The 12,889-nt window shown below is 34.4% G+C and overlaps 1 protein-coding gene across 1 annotated transcript in view; it reads right to left on the bottom strand.

The window, feature by feature from the left end:
* Nucleotides 1-12,889, bottom strand: part of ADK (adenosine kinase) — a 330,393-nt gene that overhangs the window by 144,810 nt on the left and 172,694 nt on the right. The window contains exon 4 of the mRNA XM_006761032.2: nucleotides 7,113-7,191. Within this exon, the coding sequence (XP_006761095.2) occupies nucleotides 7,113-7,191 (79 nt within the window). The remainder of the gene's footprint in view (nucleotides 1-7,112; nucleotides 7,192-12,889) is intronic.

The following is a 12,889-nucleotide window of genomic DNA, read 5'->3' as shown; positions in this document are numbered from 1 at the left end:
GAAAAAAGTCACACAAGCACAGAGAGTCCCAAACATGTGAACCCAAAAAGACCCACACCAAGACCCATCATAATTACCATGGCAAATATTCGGGGATAAAGAGAGAATCTTAAAGGCTGCAAGAGAGAGACAGAAAGTTACATACAAGGGATCTCCCATTAGATTATCAAATGATTTCTCAACAGAAACACATCAGGCCAGAAAAGAATGGACAGAAATTTACAAAGTGATGCAAAGTAAAGGACTGAATCCAAGAATACTCTATCCAGCAAGACTATCATTCAGACTTGAAGGGGAAATAAGAAGCTTCACAGACAAAAAATGGCTAAGGGAGTTTTTCACCACCAAGCCAGCAATGCAAGGAATGCTAAAGGGTCTGGTATAAAAAGAAGAAATGAAAAGCTCAGAAAGAAAACAGCCACACAAAAAAAGAAATGGCTACAAACAAGTACTTTTCAATAATAACTTTAAATGTAAACAGACTAAATGCTCCAACCAAAAGACATCGAGTGGCTGAATGGATACAAAAACATGACCCATACATCTTCTGTCTACAAGAAACCCACCTCATTAGAAGGGACTCACACAGACTGAAAGTGAAAGGATGGAAAAATATCTTTCACGCAAATGGAAAAGAAAAGAAAGCTGGGGTAGCAATACTTATATCGGACAAAATAGACCTCAAAGTGAAGGCCATAACAAGAGATAAGGAAGGCCACTTCATAATACTAAAGGGATCAATACAACAAGAAGATATAACCCTGGTAAATATATATGCACCCAATGCAGGAGCACCCAAATTTATAAAGTAAAAAATCACATTAAGTACATCTATACATTTTGATAAAATTGAAAAGTGACCAAAACGTTCACTAGAAAAGCATCAATATCACAGGTAAGCAGATCACACCCCCTTTCTGCACTGTGGTATACAAGGTGTGCAGGATATTTAGCAGATAATAGCTTTTTATTTCATTAAGAAGTTTACACTGAATGGAATTTGCCAAAATTTAAATTTGTACTCTGTCAAATATGCAGATGAAAAAAAGTTTAGAATTGTATTTGGATGTGATATCCACAATATTTTATTTTATGTTGCCTGTGGTTTCATTAAAAAGAACAAAACAAAAATATCTACGAGCTAATGGGAACAATTTCTTGCTGACATAATTTGCCACATCACTTAATATATCAAAGTATGATTGTTAAGATCTGATAGAATTAGCTTTACATTGTAAAGTGTTGACCTTTACTTTCCATATTACTTTCAGTTCATATTTCATAAAGATGATGACTTTTTCAAATAACGTTCCCTTTCAATGTCTCTGCATATTTTTCCATAGCTACCATGTAGTTATTGTTAAATTACTGAACAAGGAGAAACCTATCTGATCCTGGTGTGGTATGGGGGAATTACCTTGAAGCCCTGTTAGCCTCCATGTACATGAGCAAGCAAGCTATCCTAGAGGTCACAGAACAGAAAGGGCCTACCAACCAAATTAAGATATGAAATCACAGATTTATCCATTTAAGACACAGCAAGAAGCAAAGGAAAGAGCTGGGTAAGCTAATACTTTAGGGTGCAATCAAGTACTATAAGGACCATGCTACTTGAATGTTCAAACGTCCTGCCTCTTCTCCACCTCATCAACTTTTCCTGATAACGATGGTGTGGTTATGAAAATAGGGTCACAGCCGATACCGGTTTGGCTCAGTGGATAGAGCGTCGGCCTGCGGACTGAGGGGTCCCAGGTTCTGTTCCGGTCAAGGGCATGTACCTGGGTTGCGGGCACATCCCCAGTAGGAGATGTGCAAGAGGCAGCTGATAGATGTTTCTCTCTCATCGATGTTTCTAACTCTCTATCTCTCTCCCTTCCTCTCTGTAAAAAATCAATAAAATATATATTTTTAAAAAAAGAAAGAAAATAGGGTCACAATATGAGAAAGGGGGCACATAACTAGTGCTTAGGAACAAAGAAGTGTACTCACTTGCTTTCTGGGAGAGATTCAAAAGCAAGGATGTTAAAGCTTGAGCAATAGCTTGCTGAACAGTCATGGTTTTAATTTCCTCTCCTGAGTACAGTGCATGTGGGGCCAGAATTAGAACATACTGTCACTAATGAGTGATCTATTTGAAGGTGATATAACTGTCAGCCCAGTGGTACATGATCATGATATAATCTTTCCATTCTGTTCTATCTATGAGTATTAATCCTGTTTGTTACAACAGTTTTTCTTTATGCTATCTTTAGCAGTCTTAAAGGTTACACACTTACTTGCTATTAATATTTAACACATCTTGTAAAGTTTGCCTGTTTCCCAAACTAGTTGCTTATTTATTATATATACTTATAATATCCTGTGAGTTTTGCCTAATTCTTATAAGCTACCCATTTACTCTCTATGAATTTCATCCATCCTGTTTTTCTTATCTTTCTATAATAATTTAATTTTTAAATACATATTACAGAAAACACATATTACACATGGTATATAGCAACAAAATTTATAGAATTAAATTTTATATGAATACTTGAATGATGACTGAATTCTTATTATGGATCTTATTCTATTTTAGATATACAGTTCACAGACACTCAACTAGTATACTTCTATTGCACTAATATTTTTGTCCAATATTTGGATAAAATTTTCAATAATCTAGAGTAATAGAGGAAAGCTGTAATCCAGTTGTTTTCTGGGGTGAAGGATAATTCAAATGAATAAGAAAAGAAGACAATGACCCCCAAACATCCAATCAAACACATTAACATTAACAAAACCCAGCACCATCCCTGGTGGGATGTCCCTATCAACTCCTTTCTATTGTATTTGCCTAGACTTTTCGGAAAGCTGTAAGCCAATTTCACTGTCCTCATTCATTCACCACATTAGATACAACCAAGGCTATTTTAGGATTATTGCCTCTAAGGCTCTAAATACTTTTTTCAGATTTTACTCAAAATTTAGACAGGACAGCTTAGGTTACCAGTTATTACCTAACACAATGACTAAAACATAGCAGATGCTCAATGTACAATGCACAATCTGCTTTACGTACAATGGAATCAGTTCTTCCTGTTAATGACTGCCAATGAAAAATCTGAGAAATTCTCCTTCTAAAAGAATATTTTTCAAACTGTGTGGTTATCCTAGTCATAAATTACAATTTGGCAGTTATGTAGTTGGCTCATCAATCAGATGGAAAGGAAAAGTACTCTCAAAATATTAGAAGAACTGAAAAGTTAAACAAGATGTTCAATTGACGGCTAGATTGAAATACTAGTAAATATTTTTAAGTGGATGAGAGCCACAAACCTGGTTGTACTGTCCATGAATGGGTAAATGTAGTAATGTTAAAGAAAACTCAGAAAAAATGGGGGGGTGGGGGGGGGATGACCTTCAACCTTAGTGGTTTCCAAACTTTCCTTTGAAAGTATTATAATTTTTTTTAACATTCATTATCTCTTTAATCCTTACAACTTCCATCTGAGGTAAGCTTTTAACCCCACATTTAAATATGAAAGGCCCCAAAAAGTTGACTAAATTGATCAGCCAGTAAAGTGACAAAGATTGAACTTAAACCCAGTTCTAATGGACTATCATGATCCCAAGATCAAGCCCATTCTCTCGTTATGTTGCCTCTCTGATTGCTGAATAAGCAAATGAAATCTATAAATGCATCAGGCTGATATCATTCCCTACTGAAGCATTTCTAGAATCTATTTTTTATTTTTTATTGTGCTAAAACAGACATAACACAACATTTACCTTTTAAATCATTTTTAATTATATGAATACAATGGCATTAGGTACAATCACATTGTTTACAACCATCACTACTATCGATTTCTAGAACTCTTTTCATCTTGTAAAACTGAAACTCTACCCATTAGGCAGTAATTCTGCATTTCCCCTTCCTGCCACCCCCTGGCAACCACCCTTCTACTTTCCAGCTCTATGAATTTGACTACTCTAAGTACTTCATGACTAGCTTATTTCACTTAGCATTAATGCCTTCAAGATTCTTACAGGACTGTAGTATGTCAGAATCTTTTTCCTTTCTAAGGCTGAATAATATTCCATTGTGTCTATATACTGTATACATACTGTATACATACATATATGGGTATATGTACACACACACACACACACACACACACACACACACATTTTGTTTGTTCATTCATCCACTGAAGAACACTTTGGGCTATTGTGAATAATACTGCTTTTAATTCTTTTGAGTATGTAACCTGTCTTAGTCTGCTTAGGCTGCCATACAAAATATCATAAACTGGATCACTTAAAGCAATAGAAAATTTATTCCTAACAGTTCTGGAGGTTGAGAAATCCAAGATCAAGGTGTAGTTGGTTCAGACCCTAGTGAGAACACTCTATCCTCATGTGGTAGAGAGGAAGGGAGGAAAAGGGGGAAGGGAGAGACACAAAGAGAGAGCAAGCTTTGTGGTGTCTCTTCTTATAAGGGGATCCCTCATGATCTCATTTAGCCATAGTAACCCTCTCAAAGGCCTCATCTCCAAATACGATCATATTGGGTGTTAGGGCTTCAATATGTGGACACAAACATTCAGTCCATAACATACTCAGAAGTGAAACCGCTGGATCAGATAGTAATTCTATTTGTAATTGTCTGAGAAATAGCCACACTGTTTCCATAGTGGCTACACAATTGTATATTCCCACAAACAGCATAAAGGTTCCCAATTTCTCTACATCCTTGCCAATACTTGGTATTTCATGTTTATGTGATAGAAACCATCCTAATGGATATGTGGTGGGCAGTAAAACTTTTAAAAGCTAACATACAAAACAGGAAAAAAAAAGAGAACTGCTTGCCTTTAAAGCAAAAAAATCTAGAACAAATCTAACATTACCCTTGCCTCCTTATGAGAGTCTCTGAAAGGTTTCACAAAAAGTTTGGGAAAAAAAATCTTAGGAAATAGACTGATAAGCTAGTCTTATAGTGGGGAGTGGGGTTCAAGTTGGGTAGAGAAACACTGCTATTCAGGGTATCTCTGTTTTCCTAATTCAAATGTAAAACTTCCTAAAATCTAGGACATGAGATAAAAATCCTACTGAGAAAATGGGAATTATTGTGAGTCAACTAGGAATAGAACATCACACTGGAGGTGTACTTAGGAAGATACACAGTTTTGCCTTCAAGTTTCCAGAAACTGAAGAAATCACATATATATCATGTGAGTACAGATATATTTTTATTCTGGTTCTTATAAATTTGTTTGTTTGTATTCTAGGGATAGAGAGGGTTGCTCCTACAACATTATATTATACTTAATAGTTTATAATTCTCTCTCCCCATCCCTATACCCCCATCCCCAGATACATTCTCACTACAATAAACGCTTCAACGGTGTGGGCCAAGTATATTATTAGCTTTTGCATCACCAACATCTAACAGTCTACCTGGAACACAGTAGAAATTTAATAAATGACAAGAAATAAAGGGAGAAAAGGGAAAAACAAAAAAGAACATTTCTTGTACATATTGGCTGAGCTGATCCAAACTGAATTTCTTTCCCTCTGATATCAAAGAAAGACTGCTTGTCTGGCAATTAGGTCAACTACAAAAATATCACTAATTAGATAAAAATACTGGATGAGCCACTCAAAACTTTGAATTCCATATACTTCCTTGCTAAAGATAGGAGGAATAAATAAAGCATTACTAGAGTACATTGTTACAATGCACATGGAGTATTATAAAAATTGTAAAATAATAACTGTTGGACAATGATTATTTTATTAATGAGAACAATATCAGCCCGAAATCCAATAGGTCATGATATTAATTATGTAAGCAATAAACTTTGGAAAGGTAGAGATTGATGAAAATGCTCAAGAAAGGAGAGAATTTATTAGTGGACAGCTAATAGTCTCCCAGATCTAGAAAGAGAAACAACTGAAGAGGTATTAGAACAGGGGTGGGTAAACTTTTTGACTCGAGGGCCACAATGGGTTCTTAAACTGGACCGGAGGGCCGGAACAAAAGCATGGATGAAGTGTTTGTGTGAACTAATATAAATTCAAAGTAAACATCATTACCTAAAAGGGTACGGTCTTTTTTTTTTTTTTTAGTTTTATTCATTTCAAACGGGCTGAATCCGGCCCATGGGCCGTAGTTTGCCCACAGCTGTATTAGAATGTGTTTTTGATAGACTGAGGCTTTAAAAAAAGGTATCAGTTATGGACAGAATTGCGTCCCTACCCTGAAATTCATATGTTGAAGCCCTAAACCAGTGACTTCTTTGGAGATAGGGCCTTTCAGAAAATAATTAAGTTAAATGAGGTCCCAGGGGTAGGGCCCTTATCCAATGGGACTGGTGTCTACATAAGAGGAAGAAACACAAGAGATGTCTGTCTCCATGTGGGCACAGAAGAAAGGTCATGTAAAAATACAGTAAGAAGGCAGCCATCTACAAGGCAGGAAGGAGACCTCTCCAAAAACTAACCCTGATGGAACTTTGATCTTGGACTTAAAGTCTAGAACTATGAGAATATAAATTTCTCCTTTATGCCATCCAGTCATGGTATTTTATTATGGCAGCCTGAGTGAACTAATACATTATCCCTTTTCTGTTAACCTGAGCTCACAAAGTAGAAATGTCCTTCCTAAGCACTATATGAAATGCAGAAGCCATAAAGCTTAATTATATTAAAAAAAACTAAACACTTCAGCACAGTAAAAGCCACTAGAAGAGTTAAAGTACAAATAATCCTTTCAATTTATAGGATAAAAAGCTATCAAATGAGGAATTTCTACAAACCAGTACATGAACATTCAAAAAATAATAAAGAATTTGACAATTAAGAAAGAAAAAATGTAAATAAACAATAAACAATAAACACATTAAAGATGTGCAAACTTACCAGTAACCAAAAAAATACCAATTAAAATAATTTTTGTTGATTAGATGGAAAATGACTTATAAAATCCTAATTCAGAACTAACAAAACTATTCAATAGCAACAAAATATAGATTGGAACAATTATGCAATGACCAAAAGTCTAGAATCAGTTTGAATCTATTCCTTTATAACTTAAAAAAAAAAAAAAAAAAGAATTAACCAACCTGGGCCACTTTCATTGAATTCTGAGTAGAACCACCAGCATGATATTCGACTTTGAATTTTTTTACAAGTTCATTAAACCTGTAAGGAAACCACAGTAGAAAAAGTAAGTTAGCATATGTCAGTTGTCACAATGCAAATTTCTGATTAGAAGCACATTAAATTGCAATTAGTGGAATTTTTAATTATATAATTATGATGCATAAATGAATTAAATATTGTATAAAAAACTTTGCTACTACCCATACTTAAGAAATTTATTATACAAATGTACAACTATAAGAATTTAAAATATATAGGCTTTCCATTATTAATCATTAAACTAAAGTTATAAATAACAATTCATAATAAGCAATGCATATTTTCCTACATTAAGTGTTGCTCTCTAAAATCTTTATAAATGTATATTCTAATAAGTTTTAAAAGTTTTACATATTATGAGGACTAACAGTTTATAATTTAAAGAATCAGGAAACCACATTGGGTTGTATGATTATAGGCAAGTTGCTTGGTGACAATTTCTGTATCTGACAAATAAACGCACAGAGAGAGAGATGATTTAAGCTTCGATACCTCATTATTTTGGAATCTGATAAAAGCTAACTTCTCTTCAGGAAAATATATACATAGTTAATATACATGTAACTTTTCATACAAGAGGATCCATGTACACCCCTCCTATTACACACCCTCAGCCAGGGGACTTTGGATACTGACTGGAATAAGGGTCACATTAGATGGCATTTACTAATGTGGATCACAAGTCAGTATTCCCGACTACATGTCTCGAGGGTGTGAGTAGAATATTCAAGGAAGATTTCAGACTTGAAAATATTTTCAAAACTTGTAGTAGATCCTACTATTCAAGTGCAACATTTTACAGAACTTTAAAATATATGTATATAAAAAAAGATAAATTCAAAGATGGTTAGGTTTGGGATAGAGAAAAGGGAGTTATAGCCAGTTGAATATTCAAATTGCCTTGGGGTTCCATCTGTAAAACCTGAGATGCCAATGAACACAATTAGCAAACCTGCTCAGAACTCTGACAGCAATATTTATCTACCACTAATACTACTAATGTAATAACAGTAGAAAAGCAAAGTACATGGGACACAGATACATATACTAGTAGGTGGATGGTTTGGGTAATCACAGGAAGTTCTCTAATTACTTAATTAACTAGGTAACAGCTAAGAGTAACATTAGAGATTGGAGGAGAAAGGGGGAGAATGACAAAGTAAACAGAGAGTGATCAATTGCCTTAGTGCAGAGATGAGGACCTGCAATCTTAATTGCATAGAGAAAATATTTGCACAATACAATGCAACAAAATTACAATATACATATGTATACTGCAAACAAAATTACCCAGTATACACGTGTACTAAAAAGAACCAGGAAGATTACAACCAAGATGTTAACAGTGGTTAGCTCCAAATTAGAAGCAATTATGAATATTATATAAATTTATTGAATGTGTAATAAGCACATAAACTATTTTGTAATAAAAACACTTTTAAGTATACTTCATTTTATAATGGAAGAACATAGCAACTTTCCATACAATTATTTAAAAAGAACTATATATATAGAACAAAGTCAAACAAAAAGCAGAAAGCAGAAAAGTAAGTGATTCTGAATGAAACAGGCAAGGAAAGTTTAACATCTGGAACTGGAATTTGACAGATAAGGAAGAAAAATTATTCAGGAGGGTAAATAAAAAAGACATGACATATTCAGAGAAACAGGTTAAACACAGACTAAAATGTAGGTCAGAATAAAAGTAGTAAAAACTGACAAAGAAAAGATAGGTTGTTCTCTCTGCCAGGCTAATAAATTTAGACATTATTCAGTAGACAACTAGGAATTATTAAAATCTGTTTACTACTAGTGTGAAAGGCAGCTGGTTTGTTTGTTTTTAAATGATGATAGTACTGTTTGGAGGACAGGATGGAATAAACAAACTAAGTATGTCAATTCACTATTGTAAACCTGAAATTAATATAACAAATATAAGATTGTATACCTACTATACTTATATGAAAAATTAAAAATAATAAAAAAGAGGTAGATCACCTGACTAGAATAGTTCATACCAAAGATCAGATACTGAGCTAACAGCTGGAGAAAAGTGATCAAGCTAAGTAATCATTTCTGATGTTAAAGACATAGCATGTGATAAATAACTGCAAATGGAAGATATGGCAGAGGAATGACAATTCTGAGATTTGTACTTTGGATAACTGGTTGGGTGGTATTTGAAAAGGAGATACAGGAAAGAAGAAAAATCATATGCAGCAATGAGAAATCCTAAATGGTTGACAAACCAAAAACATTTCCAGCCCTAGCTGGCTTGGCTCAGTGGATAGAGCATTGGCTTGCGGACTAAAGGGTCCTGGGATCGATTCCAGTCAAGGACACATGCCCGGATTGCAGGCTCAATCCCTATGCAGGAGGCATCCAATCCATGATTCTCTGTCATCATTGATGTTTCTATTGCTCACTCTTCCTTCCTCTCTAAAATTAAAAAAAATATTAAAAAAAAAAACACCAAAAAAAATATTTCCACTTAGGGAATTTTTTGCAATGAGGCAAGATTTGTTCCATTTAATCTTCTACAATTTGATCATGTGCTTATTTCAATTTATAGTGAAAGCATTTTTATTAAGGGTAACTTTTAAATAAAAATGAGTATCACTGGGGTTTAATTCAGAATTTCTTGCGGACTAATCTTATGGAAAAAAGCAAAAAACAATATACTGTATATTTCTAAAGAAGTTTTAGTATTTATTCTGATAGTGTATAGGGGAATTTAAATTCTAAGTAATGCTTTCCACTCTCACATCACATATTACTAAATACCTAATAAACAATTTAGAATTCCTGACAATTAATATGATGGCTATCTATCTATCTATATCTATATTTATGCTTTGCTTTTGATAAGAAAAGTAAAATACAGGGAAGTAGAGAAGGTTTCAAACACTAATGTGGTAGGCAAAACTGTGACTAAATACTAGTCTTTAATCCTAGTTTAATATTAAATTTCTGGAGACACAGTAACCTCCTCAGAGTGGTATTGTGCACAAGAAAAGGTATCAGATCAAACGATCAAATATAGAAATTTTTAATTCAATTTATTGGAGTGACATTGGTAAATAAAATTATACAGGTATACAATTCTACAATACATAATCTGTATACTGTATTGTGTTTACAACCCCAAATCAAGTCTCCCTCCATCACCATTTATCCCCCCCTTGAAAATGAAACCATTTTTATTAAGGATAACTTTTAAATAAAAATAAGTGTCACTCGAGTTTAATTCAGAATTTGTTGCTATTCAATTTCCTTGAATTGCTTCAAAAAGGAATAAAATGCCTAATTATACATTTAACCAAGGACGTAAAAGACCTGCACTCAAAAAATTATAAGACACTGAAGAAAATATCGAAGAAGACACAATAAAGTGGAAGCATATGCCAAGTTCATGGGTAGAAAAATTGAAATCCTTAAAATGTTCATGCTATCCAAAATAACCTATAGATTCAATGCAATCTCTATCAAGATACCAATGGCGTATTTCACAGATTTAGAGTATTTTAAAAATTTATATGGAACCACAAAAGATCACAAATAGCAACAGCAATCTTGAGAAATAAGAACAAAGTTGGAGAAATAATGCTACCTGATATCAAATTATACGAGGCCACAGTAATCAAAACAGCATGATACGGGCATAAAAACAGACATAGAAGAGGGGATAAATAGTGGTGGAAGGAGACTTTACTGGAGGTGTTAAACACACAATACAATATACAGATGATAATTTTATTAACCAGTCACCCCAAGAAATGGAATAAATTTAAAAATATATATATAGATCAATGGAACAGAATAGAGAGCCCAGAAATAAACCCATGCCTTTATGTCAATATTTGACAATGGAGGCAAAAAAAACACAAGGGGGTAAAGACAGTCTATTCAATAAATGGTGCTGGGAAAATTGGACAGATAACATGCAAAAAAAATGAAACTAAAAAAACAATGAAACTAGACCACCTTCTTACTACACAAAAACTTAAAATAGATTAAAGACTTAAATGTTAAACTCGAATCCATAAAAACCCTAAAGAGAACACAGGCAGTAAAATCTCAGACATTTCTCATAGCAAAAGTTTTACTGGTTGATGAGAGAGAGAGTGAGAGAGAGACACAGACAGACAGACATGGATTTGTTGTACCACTTATTTATGCATTCATTGGTTGCTTCTTATATGTGCCCTGAATGGAGATCAAACCCACAACCTTGGCATATTAGAACAATACTCTATCCAACTGAGCTACCTGACCAGGGTTATTTTTTCTGTTATATAGTTTCAGGCAAAAATAAAAAATAAGATAAATAAAAATAAACAAATGGACTACATTAAACTAAAAAGTTTTGCACAGGAAAGGAAACCATAAACAAAATCAAAGGACAACCCACTGAATGGGAGCCCACTGAATGGGAGAATAAATTCAACGATATATCTGATAAGGGCTTAATATCCAGAATTTCTAAAGAAGTTATATAACTCGAACACCAAAAAAAACCCAAACAAACAAAAAACAACTAATCCAATAAAAAATGTGCAATGGACAGACATTTCTCCAAAGAGGACATACAGATGGCCAATAGACATATAAAAAAATGCTCAGTGTCATTAATGATCAGAGATATGCAAATTAAAACCACAATGAGATATCACCTCACATCTATCAGAATAGCTATCATCATTAAATCAACAAACAACAAGTATTGTCAAGGACGGGGAGGAAAGGGAACTCTTGTGCACTGTTGGTGGGAATGCAGATTGATGCAGCCACTGTGGAAAGCAGTACAGAGTTTACCTCGAGAAATTAAAAACAGAACTGTCTTATGACGCCAGTGATTCTCCTTCTGAGAGTTCACCCAAAGAAATACTAACTTGAGAGAATATATGTGCCCCTATGCTCATTGCCGCTTTATTTACAATAGCCATGATTTGAAAGCAGCCCAAGTGTCCATCAGTAGGTAAGTGGATAAAAAAGCTGTGGTACATTTGCATAATGGGATACTACTAATCAGTAAAAAAAGAAGGAAATTTTACCCTTTGCAACTGCACGGATGGATCTGGAGAGCATTATGCTAAGTGAAATAAGCCAGTCAGAGAAAGACAAGTACCATATGATTTCACTCATATGTGGAATCTAATGAACAAAATGAACTAACAAGCAAAATAGAGACAGACTCATAGATAGCAAGCAGGCTGACAGATGTCCACGGTTGGGGGTGGGAGGAATTCAGTACAGAGGTAGAAGGGTTGAGCAAAAAAATTTAAAAATGAGAGAAAAAACTCATGGACACAGCCAAGTGTGGTAATTGCCTGGGGGAGGGACATGGGGAGAGGTAGAGGAGGAATGGGGAGATAAATGGTGATGGAAGGAGACTTGACTTGTGGTGAACACACAATACAGTGTACAGATGTTGTGATATGGAATTATGCACCTGAAACCTGTATAATTTTGTTAACCAGTGTCACCCAATAAATTCAATAAAAAGAAAGAAAAAAGTCTTTTCAAGAAACAAAAAAAGTCATGGCACAGGTCATTCATCTTTCCCTCGAAGCTTTGAAAGAGAAATTAAGATATGAAAACAACAGCCGGAACCGGTTTGACTCAGTGGATAGAGCGTCGGCCTGGGGACTGAGGGGTCCCAGGTTCGATTCCGGTCAAGGGCATGTACCTGGGTTGC

Source organism: Myotis davidii, unplaced genomic scaffold (genome assembly GCF_000327345.1).
Source record: "Myotis davidii unplaced genomic scaffold, ASM32734v1 scaffold134, whole genome shotgun sequence".
Lineage (NCBI taxonomy): Eukaryota > Metazoa > Chordata > Mammalia > Chiroptera > Vespertilionidae > Myotis > Myotis davidii.
The sequence above is the reverse complement of the archived record's forward strand: the minus strand, read 5'-3'. Positions and strand labels throughout refer to the sequence as shown.